At 42.9% G+C, this 17,785-nt stretch overlaps 1 protein-coding gene across 2 annotated transcripts in view; it reads left to right on the top strand.

Moving 5' to 3' along the window:
- The window catches only part of ERG (ETS transcription factor ERG), a 286,020-nt gene that overhangs the window by 240,192 nt on the left and 28,043 nt on the right, over positions 1-17,785 (top strand). For both annotated transcript variants that reach the window (XM_070045389.1, XM_030835419.3), the window contains one exon: positions 3,470-3,621. In XM_070045389.1, coding sequence (XP_069901490.1) covers positions 3,470-3,621 — 152 coding nt within the window. The remainder of the gene's footprint in view (positions 1-3,469; positions 3,622-17,785) is intronic.

A 17,785-nucleotide genomic window follows, 5' to 3' on the forward strand; every position in this document is an offset into this window, starting at 1 on the left:
GAAAAAAATCCTCCTCCAGGATTTCCCTCTCTTTCTTATTTCCGTCTTTTTAGATACGCTCTGGATGGGTCACACATCTGCTGTGCTGGGGAGTGAACAGTCCAGGGGCAAGGATGGTGGCCTAGACTATGAATCGTGTATGTATCGCAGTGCACACCCTAAGCCAGAGTAACGTGTGGGGCAGGGCGTTCCTGATGCCTTTCTGAAATAAGGATCTGCTTTACTTTTTAAAGGGCCGCCATCCTAGCCATCTTAGCTTTACTGGGTGGGGCTGTCTGTGCGGGGGTTATAAGTGTGGCCAGTGAGTAGAGGCTGCCCAGCTTCAAGCCTCTGTTCTGCCTCCTCCTGGCTCTGAGACCTGGAGCAATTCCCTTCTCTTTTGTGTCATCAGTTTACACATCTGAGAAAGGGAGCTAATGCCAGCAGCCGCTGCACCAGGCTGTTGTGAGGATTGGTAACTGTTGAGCTCTCAGAACACAGTGACATATATATATGCTACTCTTTTGCTATTAAAATTTCCAAGAGAATAAACAAGGCGAATGACCTGGGGCCCCTTTAACCAGTATTTATTGAATACCTGCCTTGAGTCTCGTATGTCAGTGGCCCTATGGGGTGACCTCTCCCCTCTTTGGGGTTGGAGTTCTGTTAGATTTATTACTTAGATTCAAAAACTATTTGAAGTGATCACAAACATGGTTCCCTTCTGTCTTCCTCTGAAGCTAAAACAAAATACAGTGGAAAAAAGACAATTTTTTTTACTGAACTGAAGGTACAACGTTTGAAAATAGGGTTTCATTCTGCTGCTTTTTTTCACAATGAAAGCTGGCTGGAAAAGCTTAATGAGATGAATTATGTCTTCTGGTTATAAGATGAAGACAAAGTAACCATATTGAAGACTGCCCCTGTTTTAAATACTTACACATATTTTTGGAAAGCTCTGGTAAAATGCAATTTAATAGCTCATTATATCTCTGTATTTGATGAGGGATCTATTTTAATGCCATGGGAAAACTGATTTCTTCCTAGAGCTTTCGTCCTCAGAGATGGAAATTGAACAATTGAATTGTAAGAAAATGGGAGAGTTGGAACGTATGGTCCATAATCCCCCATGTTTCCTCTTTCTATAATTCTATACATCTCTTTGACTTTTAACTTTTTAGATGGATAACTGCCTTGCTGGAGAAGAAAGAATTTATGGTGCCTGATATACAGCAGGCACTCAATAAAAAATAGTCTAAATGGAGGAGTGAACGAATGAATCTGAACAGTGCTCATCTTAGATCTTACAGATGTTACTTGAGTGACACTCATCACCTAAGTAACATGTAAAGTCTCTTTCCTAAAGAAACAAACCCCTTTAACTCTCTTCCCTAGTAACTTCTCTCCTTGAGACCAACGGACCAAAACATACATACTCCACTCAACTGATGGAATTTTCCAAAGGGAAAGGAAACTAAGTCTCAAGTGAAGACATTCAGTGTTTTGATATTAGGATGGGTCTTTTAGAGATAAATGTTGGAAGCCAGGAAAAACAGCATCAAGAGGAAATAATGCACGTGTAGGCAGCATTGGAAATATAGAGGGTTCGCACCGTGGGAACTCCGACTGCTATTATTTTTAAATTTCCTTCATGTTAGTACAGCTGTGAGGATGCCATGAAACAGGGCTGTGTATTTCCAGGCCCATGGTAGGAACTTAGTCCTGGATGACCCCAACTATAACCTCCATGCACAGACATACCTGCTTCTTCCTCATCATCAGCCCTAAGCTCCCTCCATCAGCACCAGACATGTGCAAGGGATGCTGAGAACAAATCTGTATTTTCAGAGTTCCCAGACGCTGAACAAACTCTTTCCAGGGCCTTTGGTCTGCTCTTCCTGTCCACACCCCTGCCGTGGCTCTTGGGTCTAGAATGACCTTTTCCACCCCACCTCAGTGCTGCCCCGCCCAGAGAGTGCCCTTCTGCCTCAATGCCTCAGACCATCTCTGACTTGAAGGTCATGTCCATGCCAGGCCTATAGTTCCAAGATTCTGCAAATTGGCTGCAGAGTTCCAGCAAACAAAGTGTGGAGGAGACAAAGGAAGCCTCACTGGAGTGGAGCCCACAACCATCAGGGCCGCAGACATGGGGATGGAAATCTAACATCCAATGGAGATGCGTAGATTCCTAAGAGTATGAAGAATCCTGTGTTGGGTAGCACTTGAGAGGAAATTTCTAGAAATCCACCTTAGAAGACATAACCCAACCATCAAGATCCCTCAGAAAAAAACATTTTTCTGTTTCCTGGTTAAACTGCATTTTCTGTTTGGAGTTTCCCCATTATGTATGATTTCACCATGTCCAATAACTTTCCAGTCTCACTTAAAAATTTATATTCCCCTTTTTTCTTTTTTTAGAAAGGCAGGTTTGTCTTTGTCCAAGAGGCCATGGCTATCTTAACGAACAGCAGCCCTGTGAGCTGTTCCCCAAGGCCCAGCAGCTGACTCCTTTCTGCAGGCGCATAGCTGGTTTCCCCCCCCCACCAATCCTAGTCCTACAGGGCTGCTGGGGTCCCCTGTCCTTCTCCCTCCTCTGATCTTCCTGCCTGCACCTAAGCCAGGAACACTGGGGGCCTTCAAACTCTGTGTCTAAAGATTGGCTGCAGGGATTTGAAATTGAGCACAAGGATTTCGTTCTGAGGTTGTGAAGAGGCATGCGCTCTAGAATAAACCTTGCTGAGGGTCGTCTCCCAGCATCTGTGTGCGTGGCCTGTTTACAGTCACACGGGGAGAACAAGCGCCAGTTCCCTGCTCCTTGCAAGTGTTTCCAGTCAGTTGTCACGGAAGGGGGTTTGACACAACAGTTTCAGAAGGAGCTGGCTGGAGAAATAGAAGCCAGGTGGCAGCTTTGCTTCCCACGTGCCTGCCCTCTGCTTCCACTGAGCAGGGGCACTGTCTTAGTCTGCTCGGGCTGCCATCACAAAATACCATGGACTGGGGCAGTGGGGGGCGGGTGCTTAAATAACAGTTCTGTAGACTGGAAGTCAAAGATCAAGTTGCTGGCAGGGTTGATGTCTGGAGACAGCTCTCTTCTTGGGTGGAGGATGGCCACCTTCTCACTGTAAACTCAGTGGCAAAGAGGAGAGAGACAGAGACAGAGTGAGGTATCTGGTCTCTTTGCCTTCTTATAAGGGCCACTAACCCCATCATAGGGGCCTCACCCTCAGGACCTTGTGTAAACTTAATTATCTCCCCAAGGCCCCACCTCCAAATGCCATCATGTGGGGATTAAAGCTTCAAAATATAAATTTGGAAGAAACACAGCCATTCAGTTCATCACAGACACTGCATTTGTCTTTTCACAGTCTCCTCGCCCTTCCTCACACCCCTCCACCTTGCCCCTCCTTGCTTCTCTGGGTATCATGTGGAGACAGGGAGGAGGGCTCTGGGTTGCCGCAATAATGGAAGGATGTGTCTTCTTCCCCTCCAGGAACTCCCCCGATGAATGCAGCATGGCCAAAGGAGGGAAGATGGTGGGTAGCACGGACACTGTCGGGATGAATTACAGCGGCTACATGGAGGAGAAGCATATGCCGCCCCCAAACATGACCACGAACGAGCGCCGAGTTATCGTCCCAGCAGGTCAGAGGCTCGGTCAGCGACCCACGCCTTCCTAGAACTTCATTCAGCTCTCTCTTCTTGCCCTTGGCATTGGTCACCCTCCACTGCCTGGAGCAATGGTTGTAAATGGAAGCCGGCAGAAGTTGGTCCACCCACAGTGAAATGTTCACTGCTCTTGGTGTGTATGTGTGTGTGTGTGTGTGTGTGTGTGAAAGAGAGAGAGAGAGAGAGAGAGAGAGAATCCATGAAAAGTGACCTCTCTAAGGAAGAACTGGCTTTTCTCTGAGGTTATTTGGTGTTAAATATCCTTCCTTTTATGAGGTGCTATTTATAATAGAAGGTAGGCTTTAAAAGTTTGTTTTATCTAGCAAAATTAACAGTTGGGAGCCCTATATTGTTTGATCTCAAACTCTGAAATTCCAGCTATCACTGACATATAACACAGACTCTGAGAGCCAGAAAAATTCTTTACCAGAAGTAGTTCTAAACCCAAGCCAAAACAATGGCTCTGGATTTGAGGAGAATGCCAGGAATTTATTTATTTAGCAAAACTAAAGGTAATAGGAAGGATGCCTTAAACCTCCTCAGAGGAAATGCACTACATAAAACCAAAAATATCACCACAATAGCAACGGTGACAACTCAGTGGGTCCTGACTCTATATTAGGTATTTGGTGAGCGATGTGCAGACATAGAAAGTTTGGTGTCATGAAATCTTGGGAAATAGGTAGTGTCTTTGTCACAAGTGCCCTGATGAGGAAACTGAAGCTTGGAGAGGTCAGCCTGCAGTTAATAAGAGGCCGAGTTAGAGCTCAGGCCCTTCTGACTCCTTCGTTCTCTTCCTTTCGGGGGGGAGGGGGGGTTGGAATGAATCTCAGCCCCTTGCAGTAGCCCTGCCGGTTCCCTCCCATCACCCACTGCAGCCGCCTGGTCCCCCTCTTGTTCTGCCTCAGGGGCTGAACTGGCTGTCGCCTCAGCCCGAAACCCCCTTGGTTCCAGGGAGTTCTGTCCTTCACCGGGGCTCTGTGCAAACATCTCTTCAGAAGCCTCTCCTGACCACTCCATCCAGAGTCGCCCCCTCCCCACTCCACCCAGTGACTCTCAACCCCCCACCTGCTTCATTTTCCTTTATTGCCTTTATTCCCATCTGTCACTATAGTGGACATTTATGTGAAAGCTCTCTTATTATCTCCTCCCTCAATAGAATGTAAGCCCCACAAAGGCCCTACCTCCATGGCCAGGTGCAGTACCTGGTGTGTACTAGGTGCTCAATGAATACTAACTGAGGGAGGAATGGATGAAGGGGTGCCTAGCCACTGGGTAGTCCTGTCCGGGCTGCCCCTTGTTGCTGGAGTAATAAGAGGTGTGCATGGGTGAGGTTGGTGCAAACTTGATTCTCCCTTGCCGCAGAAGTCACCTCTATTCATCTCCATGAAGTGTGATGGCAGACGGGTTCAAATCCCCTCTGTGGCGTGATTCCCACCCCTGCCCCTCCTTCTGCATCAGGTCACATCCAGTGGACTTCCGTTCCCGTTGCTTTCCGAACAGGAGAGTTCAGAGTGCAGAGTCCTTGGCAACACCTCTGACTTGGGTTCCTGGACTGGGTTTCTCTTCAGGGTTGTCACTGTGTGGCTTTGCAGCAAAATGATTTGATGCAGTTATAGGTACGAAAGGGATCATCCGTCCCTGATCTGGAAGCACATGTTGTAAGGCTTTTATAGGAGACAGTGGAGAGTCTCAAGTGTACCGTATGAGAGGGACAAAGCTGGTTTTCGTGTTTCTTGAAAGACAGTTGGCATTTATGCAGAGGGCGTGTATTTGGTTTGATCATGGGAACTAAGCTGCATTCCTGAGACCCATTACTTGTTACTGAGACTTAGAACAGGAGGCATTTCCTGTTGAATGGGAAAAAACATGGAAGAGCAGATGTCCGAGATGCCCATCCGGGATGTGTGGTACCTAAAAAAGGCTTGAGAACAGACATGTGCCTGGAGAGGCCTGGGAGGGCAGGGATGCTGTTGCCTCGGACACTGGCTGATGCTGAATGGGATGACAGAAACCCAGAGGATGTCCGTCCAGGCCCATCTCACCCTTTGCCTTCCTCCTTAAGAAAGTATTTTCTTCAGTTTACGCAAAACAAAGTCTTTTTAGTTCTCTAAGGTGAGAGAGTCAATCTGAGGAGAGGCCCATGTTAAAGATGCTTATCTGGGTTCCCTATAGAATCGCAGACCCACGAGCTAAGCCTGGTGCCATTATATCCTTTTAACTGACGAGGTCCTATTTCTGTCCTGCCAGCAATAGCCTTTGATGTCATCAATATCCTTTCCAGTAGGGCCAGACTCGCGGCTTCCTATGTGAAATAAACTGTTTAGAAAACAGGAGAGATATTTACATGGGAAAGAGGCAAAGAAGCAATTGAATCAAGTCAAAGCATCCACCATTTGTGATCTAGGTAGTAGGTGCTCATTAAATGTCAGTCAGTTGGGTGGAAGCCTGGTTGCACAGATTGGCTCATATTAAGTTTCTGTGTAAAGGCTGGTTTCATCTCCTGAAGAAGGTCCTCTTTCAGCTGTCCCCTCCTTTGGTTGCTTCATGCCAATGCAGAGGCAGTTATTCAGTTGACAGTGTTTGTAAGAGAGCTCCTTGTGGCTGGTTTTGCAAGTTGTGAGCCTTTCAGTTATTGGTCAAGCCTCCCGTGTGTGTGTTCATACACAGACACACAGATGAACACACACACACACACAGCTGCGTTGCACCATCCAGAAAATTCCCCAGTGTAGAGATGGCAGGACGTGGGGACCACTCTGTCAGCTGCTGCCTCTGTACCTTAGGCCCCAGCTCTGGGATCCAGGCACCTCACTTGGGCACATTTTGGCTGTAGAGAACTCCGTATACTTAGGTAGAATTCTCCAAACCTGGTTCTGACTGGTTCATATAGTTCCTACTACTTAAACACATTGATTGGCACTCATAAGTGCAAATCAAAAAGATAACCAAACCCCCCCCCAAAAAAACCCCATTATTTACTCTGAAGCACTTGCACCATCGATCACCTACATACTGACATTCATGTCCTAGATCTAAAAATGGTCCTGATACACACTGGCCCGAAGGTGGGTGTGTTAGCGAGAAGAAACAGCAGAACTTGGGGTATTGTCTGTGTTCAGATTGGGCTCTTGTACCTGAATTCCTCACTTCTCAAAGTTCCTGGTTTTGAGACTCACTGTCTTTAACTCAAGAGCTTTAAAGAAACTCATAAAATAACCCTAATGAATAAATGTATACCTTCATTGGATATATTTACACTCTCTCCTTGTTTCAAAATGGATTTAAGGAAGCTCACACAAATATAAATAAAGGAACAAGACAGAATCCATATTCAGAGTAAACGGATAGAGAACAGGGGCTAAAGTAAGAACTTAACAGACGGTGAAACCAGGAGGGGGGTTTGTATGTTTGTGTATATATGTATATATTTTTAACGCAAGCTTTTAAATCCTGCACAGTTGCAGAAAGCGGGTGTTATTTGGGTCCAAGGTGTCAGCAGGCTGTGTGAAGATGCTTCCATCAATACATGCCTCAGTGTCCCTAGAATAAAAAGAAAACAAATGTGGGAAAGTGGCCCAGCTATTAATTCTGAGTCTAGGGAAAAATGGGTTCCTTGGTTTATTGTAGGCGGGTAACAGGGAAGTCACAAGAAAAATAGTCAGTAGAGCTGCCAGACATTCTGGGAAACCCTGGCTTACACCTGTCATCCTGGCAAGGTTGGTGATTGTGCCCCTCCCCCTCAAAGTGTAGTGGTTAGACAATACATCACACCTGTTCTTCCTTTCTTTCTCTCTCTTCCTCCCTTCCTTTTTTCCTTCCTTCCTTCCTTCTTTCCTCCCTCTCTTTCTTTCTTTCTTTCTTTCTCTTTTATCATCTATTCTTTCTATCATCTGTATATCTATCATTTATCTATATCTATCTATCATTTATCTGTCTGTCTCTATCATTTATATCTATGTATCATACCTGTCTGTCTATCTATCTATCTATTTGGCGTGAATATCTGTATATCTGGGTCTACATCTCAGGGGGTTGGGCTGTTTTCTCATGTTCACAGTTGTAGATCAAAGTATCATTCGGGGAAATCAGTCTTAATAAGAGGGGCCCTGACATGGGACCCAGTTAAATGGCTCTTTGCTGGCTCAGCTTAATTTGGAGGCTGACTGGGAAATGTTTCTCCCAAGTGTGACCAGAACCACTTGCATCAGGGTTCCCTGGGAGACTTATGATTTAAAAATGCCCATCTCTAAATTTTATGAATCCTGGCGTGGGGTTGAGGATTTTACATAGTTAACACATTCCTGTGTGATTTTCATAAATTATAAGGTTTGAGGTGCTCTAAGCTAGATAGAAGACACTAAATCAATTTTGCTTTCATACACCTTCATTATTTGAAATAAAGGCATCATTTAGAAAAGGAAGTTGGCAAAAGAAAGAATTGTCCCAAAGCTTTTCCCTTCAGATGTGTTTTGGGGGCTGTCGTCGGCTGGCACACTAAATTCTGTAAAGGTCCTGTATCAAGGCACTCAAAGGGAAATACAGGACCACTGAAGGCACAAAACACAGTGTGAGAGCTGAGGAAGAAGCCCTGCAGCTCCATTCATTGGTGGCAGCGCTGAGCTCCATTCAGACAGATCAGATCAAGCGCAATACTCAGCCTTATACATTTTACTGTGCTCCCATCAACAGCCGAGACAACTCGGGGACAACCCGGGAATCTGACTTCCAAGTGGTGTTTCCAGTTCTTCTTCACCAAGGCTGTGAACACAGATCGATTTTTAGAAAGAATGGGTCCCCATTGTACAATGGAACTAATATGTTCTAGAGAACGTAAGTTTTGTGATGTCTGATGAAGCCTCTGCAGCCTCTGCAGCCTCTGATGCTGTCCCTCCGTGTGCCGGGTGGCCTCCGGCAGTCACTGTTATTTTTTTGGCCTTGACAGTATGCTCAGCGATGTGCTAACTGAGAGAGCTGGCAAAGAGTAAGGCACGGTCTTCATCCACTTTTCTTCAGAGTTGCAGAACGCTGACCAAAATGCAACAGAACCTCTGGTTTCAGCAGCTTACATCATTTTGAGAAGACTTTTCTTTTTCTTTATTTTTATTCCCTAAAATGGGTGCTAAGGCATGGGGCTTTTCAGACACTTCTATTTTTTTTTTTTTTTGCGGTACGCGGGCCTCTCAACTGTTGTGGCCTCTCCTGTTGCGGAGCACAGGCTCCGGACGCGCAGGCTCAGCGGCCATGGCTCATGGGCCCAGCCGCTCCGTGGTATGTGGGATCTTCCTGGACCGGGGCACGAACCCGTGTCCCCTGCATCGGCAGGCGGACTCTCAACCACTGCGCCACCAGGGAAGCCCAAACACTTCTATTTTTATTTTCTAAATATCCACTTTGAGCACAAATGCTCTTGGGAGTCAGAAGTCTCAGAGACAAAAAGTTGCCACGTTCATCTTTTAACTAGCTCCTTGTCTGCATACATTCATTCATCCATTCATTCATTCATCCATCCATCCATTCATTCATTCATTTACTGAGCACTTAGAATATTCTAGTCACCAAGGATAAAAGCTCTTATGTGATTTAAAACCCCCTGTTCCTGGCCCCCAAACACACATGGCTAGAACTTCTTGTATTGTGTCTTCCTCAGGCCCTCCCTGCTGGGTAACTTCCACTCAATGCGTGAGGTATTTACTGGGTACTTGCTACTCTCACACCAGTCACAGAGGAAATGACCAAAGCCTGTGAGAAGCAGATAAGACCCAGCCACATGAAGTTAAGTAATTCGTGACAGCAGAGAGTATGATTAAGAGCTCAAATGAGTGATTCAGACATGTTTCAAAATAGCTGAGGAACAAGATGACTGTAAACATGACTAGTAAAGAAAAGCTTCCTTTGTTCCCTGATGACAAGATTTCTAAATCCCTTTGCAGCCTCCACCCTGTCCTGCCCTCCAGTCACATCATTCTACTCCTGTGCTGCGTTGTCACAAGTGTCCTCGCCCATGCTGTTCCCTCTGATGGAATGCCCTTCCTCTCTCTGCTAACAAATCCTTCTCACTTTTCAAGGCATCTTTGAAATCTACCTTGTCTAGGAAGCCATCCTTGATCTGCTGGCACCTTCATTGCTTCTCTGCCAACGTCTTACCAATTCTTTCATTGCCACACTTTATTTGGTTTTATACTATATTCTATAATGCATCTGTATACTGGACATAGCATTTAATTCCATGAAAGATTTGAGATGGCTTGTGAACTAAACTACTGATAATCATGTGAACCAAGCTACGGATCAGTTAGAAACTGATGTTTGTTTGTATGAGATCAGTACTAAGGCAATTACAAATATTAATGGAAAACCAAGGTCACATGAAGGAGGAATGCAGCCATTTTGGCCACAAGCTTGGCCAATATGCTGTAGCTAAGCTTCCAGTATGGCTCTGAGCTTCCTGGTGGCCAGTGTAAAAAGAGCCATTTGGGGAATTAATGCCTGTTTTCAAAAAAGTTTCACAGGGAAGGCAATGTTTTTATTGGTGCAGAATCCTAAAAGCAGGATCCCTGGGCTTATTGTTCGGGCTTCACTGAGGCTACAGTCGTGACCACCATCCTGCCTCAGTGGCAGTACCACGTAGTGCCAGCCTGCTTCTTGTGACATCCTCCACGGACAGAGTGAGTTACATTAGCGAACAGCTCAGTGCAGACAGAGAGCGTACGCTCAGTGTGAGTCTTTGCTGGTCTGGTTTCTTAGAAAGTCAGGATTTTGAGTTTTCAGAGTGGCAGAAGTCTCTCATCACCTGCACACGGTCCTTTCTACATAGGACATCTCCAAGCTGGGCTTGAAAGCAGACGAATAACAAGCAATAGAAGAATACACTCTCCAGCCAAGCCCAGATGACCAACATATTACTACGATTTAATCTTATTAGACTTAGTTATTTATAAGCCTGTCTGTTCTATTAGATTGTGAGCATCCTGAGTTGGTGATTTTGTCTTTTGCATATTCTTCACCACCAGCCAAAGCAGCAAGCTCGTGGCCCGTGTGCAGAAGTCAGTAAACATGCATTTATTTGAGTGAATGGGAATCCGGCTTTAGTTAGTGGGAACCACAGAATCACAGGAGACGGATGTACAAGATTCTTGGTGATCTTCGTTCAGCTTTGTATTAGGCAGGGTTCTCCAAAGAAGCAGAACCAATCTTTCTCTCTCTCTGTCCCCCTCTCCCTGTCTGTGCTTTACTCAGTCTCACAATTCAGATGCTGGTATCTTCTGGAAACACCCTCACGGACACACCCAGAAATAATGTTTAACTAAATATCTAGGCATCCCGTGATCTAGTCAAGTGGAAACATACAATTAACTATCATAAAACTCTTAAACATGACAAAATCGAGCCCTAGGGAGGTGAAACAACTTTCCCGAGGACGCACGCGGAGATGGGTGAGACCAGAGCCAATTCCCAGGCCTGTGCTCATTTATACTTAAAGAACTTCTTGGTAAAGCTACACATTTTTTTTTTTTAATGGAAGTATAGTTGATTTACAATGTTGTGTTAGTTTCAGGTGTATAACACAGTGATTCGGTATTTTTGAAGATTATACTCCATGATAGGTTATTATAAGATAATGGGTATTATTCCCTGTGCTATACAGTCTATCCTTGTTGCTTATCTGTTTTATACGTAAAAGTTTGTCTCTGTTAATCCCACACCCCTAATTTGTACCCCTCCTTCCCTTTCCCCTTTGGTAACCACACATTTGTTTTCTATAAACTATACATTTCTTTATTTTACTTTGTCATGCCTCTAAACACTTCCAAAGATCTCTCCCATTATGTCTGCATTATGGAATGTGTTTCTATAAGCTTCTGGTTACAATTTTTTATGCTAAGTCAAGCAACTAAACAACCGGACCAACTAAAATTTAAATCCTAAAGTCAAAACTAATTATATTTTTAAACTGTGAGCTGAATTGAGGAAACTGCCATTGGGTTATACGTGTGACTGAAATGATAAAGACAGAAATAGCAACAGTCACCCTCTGTTGAGTGCACACTGTTGTCAGGCAGTTGGCCATGTTCTTTATTAAAAAGGGATTATCTCACTTAAATCCCACAACTATCCTATGGTCTAGGGACTATTTATTATTCTCACTTTACAGACAAGGAAACTAAAACTAGGGAAAATAAGATAGTAGCCCAAGATGTCCTAGCCAATGATGTGGAGAGCCAGAATTCTAACCCAGTTCTGTCTGAATCCATAGTCTGAGCTCTTATTCCTATCCTACATGATCAGAAATGTCCAGGAAGAACACAAGGTAATAGAATGGTGGAATAAATTTGTTAAATTGTTGTAGATTCTGAAATGGCCTTTTCAAAGGAGATGCAAGTAATAAGTCAAGGGATAAAGGAGATTTTCAAGATCGTCTGTTGCTCAGCCCGTAACCTTTACATTTCCATGATGATAATGATTTCTCTGTTTTTCCTGTAAACCAAGAAAAGAATCGCATTGAAAATAGCTTTGATTTGGCAAGAATGGCTGGGTGGATGTTAGTAAATGTAAAAAAAAAAACTAAGATAGATGATTCTGGTTTGGTTCATCCTGTACTTAAGATGTCCATGTGATACCCACAAGGCAGTTCAGTGGGCCCATGAAGAGCTAGGGTTAAAATTCTTTATCATGGGGTCACTGCACGTGAGTTCTAAACTATGCCATTTTCTAGCTCTGGGAAGTCATTTAATCTTGCTGATCCTTAGTTTTTTGCCACTACAATAAGGATGATAGTAATGCCTACCTCACATGGTGCTGTATGGATTAAATAAGACCTATGTGTGAAGTGCATCAACAGTGCTTGGGCTATAGTGATACCTCCAAAAATTGCAGCTCTTCTCTTCATATTTGGTCAGGCGTTTGGGAGAAAGCGCTAGGCTCAAGGGATAAGCGTGTATTACGGGTTGAATTGTTCCCCCACAAAAAAATATGTCGACGTCCTAATTTCTGGTGCCTTGGAATGTGACCTGATTTGGAAATAGAGTATTTTCAGATTTGATCAAGTCAAGATGAGGTCACAAGGGTGGGCCTAATAAAACGACTGGTGTCCTTATCAAAAGGGGACATTTGGACCCAGACATACATGGAGAGAAGATGATGTGAAGACACAGGGAGAAGGCCATGTAAAGATGGAGGCAGAGATTGGAAGGATGCAGCTGCAAGCTAAGGAACGCTGAGGATTGCCAGCCACCACCAGAATATGGAAGAGGAAAGGAAGAATTTTATCCAGAGTCCCAGAGGGAGCACAGCCCTCCTGACAGCTTGATTTCAGACTTCTAGCCTCCAGGACTATGAGGGACCACGTTCCTATTGTTTTAAGCCACTTAGTATGTGGTCCTCTGTTAATGGCAACCTTTGGAAACCAATACAGCGTGCGTGTTGTAATTGGAACGTGAGAGCCTAGACGCCCAGGGATATCTGTGAAGTGAGGAGAATGGAGGACCGAGGACAAAACTCCAGGGACACCAATGTTTAAAGAGGGGCAAAGAAAGAAAACCCAAGCAGGGAGAGACTTTGAAATGGAACAAGTCACTCTATTTCTAAAACATGATGGGCATAAGCAGCATTGTCACGGAATAACTAAGGGGAGGTAATGGGGGAACAAATAAAGAAAACCAAAATCCCCAAACTAGATAATCCACTCAAGAGGAGTTAAGAAGGTCTCCATCCACTGAAATATTTTGGCATGTCAGAGTTTCAAAGGTATCTTTAGAGCCCAACAAAAATAGTGTAGTCATGTATGTTTTGAATAAAATACGTAATGGAATTGTTGATTCTCAGAGAGTTTAAAGTAGGCACATCTTTTTTTACAGTTTTTATGCTGTAGGGTATTGAGCAATTCATATGTACAATTAACTTTTGACAGTTGATTAATTAATAAATGAATGAAGTGGAGCATAGTGTGAGCTAGGTTGACAGCTGCATTGAAAAATGGAAAAGTTTTAAAGTAAATGGGTAAAAAATATGCAGAGAAGACTCTTGGTTCTAGTAAAATATTGAACTTAAAAGGATCTCTTGTGGAGCACCTGGAAATTATGCATAGAATCCAACGTCCTTTTAAATGCATAGCTGAACTGAGAAGAAAGTCAGTGAATTTCTTAGGGACTAAAACAAAGGGGGGAACTGAGAACAGGGCAGCCCATTCTCATGTTGTCACCTGGTTGCCTTAGGTGGCATGAATGGGGGTGGGGTTCCAATGTCTATTAATACAGAGATTTAGGTTTTAAAGGTTAATTAGGGGCAGGAAATGAGATCTTGGTCTTGCACAAAGCAGGAGTTGGGCATGATCCCTCCCCTTACCCTATACACACATGCACACAACTGTGTGGTCCAACAATCCTGAGTCAGAAATTAACCATTGAAAAGTAGTTATGAGCTAGTGATAACCTTGGGCACCTGGAGGAAGTAAGTACAAAATCTTCCTGGAGAAGCTTGCCTTCAATCCAGGCTTTACAGAATTCCTACAAAGACCCACAGAAAATGATTCTGCAACCCCAAGTTTTGAAAACAGGAAGAAACAATCTACCAAGACCAAGATTCAGCAGAAACAACAGATTAAACCCTCAAGAATATTAGATAATTGAAGTATGATAGAGAATATAAAGTGAATAGATTTAAAAGTGACTAGATACATAAAAGAAGGAACCAAAAAAGAGAGGAAGCAGATATTATGGAAAAGAATAGATAATCTTAAGGAAGAAACAATAGAATTCCTAGAAACACAAAACAGTTTTCAAAATTCAGTGTCAAAAAATACCAAAAACAAACAAACAAACAAAAATACCAAAAACTCAGTAGATGGATTAAGCAGTTGATCTGAAAAAATCAAAGAGTGAATTAGAGAAGGGAGACTTGAGATTGTTTTCAGAGTGCAGCACGTGACAAAGGGGTAGAAAATGAGAAAAAAAGTCAACAGTTGGGAAGGACTCATAGTAATGTCTTATGTAGATCTAATAGAAGTTCCAGCAAGAGAAAATAAAGAGAACGGAAGAGATGAAATATTGGAAGAGATAAAAGCTAAGACTTTCCCAAAATTGGTGGACAACACCATTCTCCAAATACAGGAAACACCGGTCAGAGAAGGATAAATAAGAATTCATCTTCTCTAATTACATTATGGTAAGACTGAAGAACACCAACGACAAAGTACTTTAGAGCCAGCACTAAAGAAAAAGACAGGCTATCTGAAGATAATGACAGTTATGAGGACAGCAGACTTCTCAACAACAAAACAGGGCACAGAGGGGCAGTAGAAGGAAATCTCCAGTGAGCTGGGAGAAACTGACAAAACTCTAGTTACCTTCTGGGCTCTTAACCTTTCTTTTTTTACTTTTTACAGACTCTAATAAGGTAGAATAAAAATACTGGCCAACATTATCTTATAAGGATGAATGACTAGTGTTGAGGGTTCCTAAATTCCTTCCATTCTTTGGGAGAAGGACATTTGGTGATTAACTTTAGATTTTGTTTAAAGATTAACAAGTAGAGAAACAAAAAGGAACAAAGAAAAATAGATCAATCCAATCAGGTATTTGGAAAGGAGAAATAAAGAACAGCTATAGCAATAATAGAAAGCGTAAAGTGGTAGAAATCAGATCTATCAGTAACAATAAATGTAAGTAGACCAAACTTGCCATTAAAGACAGAAAGTGATGAAGCAGATTTTTAAAAATTATTCTAGGGCTTCCCTGGTGGCGCAGTGGTTGAGAGTCCGCCTGCCGATGCAGGGGACACGGGTTTGTGCCCCGGTCCGGGAAGGTCCCACATGCCACGGAGCGGCTGGGCCAGTGAGCCATGGCCGCTGAGCCTGCGCATCTGGAGCCTGTGCTCCGCAACGGGAGAGGCCACAACAGCGAGAGGCCCGTGTACCACAAAAAAAAAAAAAATTATTCTAAAGTTAGTTATGTATATACTATTTACACAAACATCTAACACAGAGAAGGAATGACAGCAAATAGATGGGATAAGATATAGTAGTTAAATTTCAGTCAAAATAAAGCTGACGAGAATGGAAACAGAAAGCAGAAAACATCACTGGAGAAAGTTGAGGGTTATCACATAATAAAAACAGTTTACATTTATGAAGAATATATAACAGTGATAAAGTTGTATATACCTAATAGCATAGCCTCAAAATACATAAAGGACTGTACAGAGAAATAGACAAATCCACCTTAGTGAGAGATTTAAATTTGCCTTTCTCAGTCTTTGATAGATCAATGACATGAAAATTATATATGCATTACTAATTTTGATCTAGTGGTTATTCATAGAAACCTGCACTCAACAATTAGAAGATAAGCCTTCTTTTTAAGCATGGTCAATTTGCAGAAATTGCCCACCAAAGGAGTAACAACCAGTATTCAAAAAATCAGTATCTTATACCTCCTTCACTGGCCAAAGTGTCGTAAAATTAGAAATCAGTAATTATCAAAACAATAACTGAGCCCCATTCATAGTATGGAGATGAAAAGGTTCAGAAGTAACCTTGACGTAGGCTCTTTACTTGAGCTCAAATTTCAGTTTCTTGTGGAGTGAAGCTCAAATGTGAGCTAGTTCTCTTTATTAAGCTTCTTTATAAATGTAAAGTCTGTTCCAATGAGGAGGCAACATGCTAAATCTTATTTTTGCAGGCTTCTGAGTGTGTGGGACAGCAGACTGGCAGGCTCACCAAGGTCTGGTTTTATAAACAAAGACCTCATAGGATTTTGATATGATTCAGAAGTACATTTTATTTTTGTTGGTATTTTTTCATTACCAAGGGTGATTTTTCTTTCTGGAAGCCAATATTTTACATTGATATTGTTCAAGAAAAATGACACTCAGAGCTTATATTATCACCAATTTGGTTCTTGCTTAATCTTGCTTTTATTCATTACTCTGGGGTGGGGTTGGGGGTCTCTGAAACAGGATGTTTGCCTACATGAGGTATTTTGTTTCAAGAAGGCACAGTATGTCTTCAGCAATGCAATATCCTTTTGCTTAATTTAAATATCTACTTAATATTTTCCTGGCAGCAGTGGAACTCTACTAGGGCAGAATCCAGTTTCAGGGAAATGTAAAAAAAATGTTCAACCCTAATCCCACCCACTGCTTGTCCCTCCTCCCCCTGCTTCCCCACCCAAACCTTAAACGGTGCAACTCTGCTTTGCTTTTATTTATTGTTTTAGTCCCAGTTTACTGAAATAGCATTTGTAAAACTTTTGGATATTAACCATGTAATCTAAGGTACAAATAAGAAACTGCAGAGAGAGAGATGGCTTCCTGTTTCTTTTACCCTGTACCATGGGGGTTTACCATTTTGATGTCCACGAAATGTGGAGTGATGACACAGATGTTTTCAAAACAATTGGACTGGAGGGCTGAAAACAAAACAACTTATCTGTAGTGGCTCTTGGTTCATCTAACAGAAGCACCTCCGAAAACTTCTTAAAATAAAGTGATAAATCAGACTTTTGTGTTTAGAGGAAGAGGCTGACCCTGTGATAATAGATTGTTTATTTCATTTTAGCAGAGTTTGCAATGCAAAATCCAGTGCGTGGTTGCATTATTGCTCTGTAATGTGTTATTGTTGGCAAAGTGCTTTCACATACGTTATCTCATTTACTTTTCTCTTCCCCTAACATTTCACTTAATTACCCACAGAAAGAAGAAAACAAATTCTAGAGAGGTTAACTTTTACATCTAAAGAACGGTTGAATCAGAGCCCAAATATGGGTATTCTGGCTCCCAATAAAGCCTTTTATTTGATCACCAACTTTGCTGTGCTTGATGTAACTTAAGACATTCTTTGATTCCTCAGACATTTTCAATGACTCTGAAATTCCTAGATCATAAAGTCTAGCCTTCTTAGCAAGATCCTCAAGGCTCTCCTTGATCTGTCTCCAACTTTCATTTCCATCCTCCTATGTCTCTGTGCTCCCTCTTAAACCCTCCACTCCAGCCACACCAAACTTCTCACATGTCCCTCAAAACCATCAGATATTTCATGCCTCTGTGGGTGTGAAGCTGGGCTCAAGCTGTTCCCCTAAACTAAAGGTCTTCTCTGCTTTTGTCACCCTACTTCTGTCAAAATCCTTTTTGTTAATGCAGGCTC

Source organism: Globicephala melas, chromosome 4 (assembly GCF_963455315.2).
Source record: "Globicephala melas chromosome 4, mGloMel1.2, whole genome shotgun sequence".
Classification (NCBI taxonomy): Eukaryota; Metazoa; Chordata; class Mammalia; order Artiodactyla; family Delphinidae; genus Globicephala; species Globicephala melas.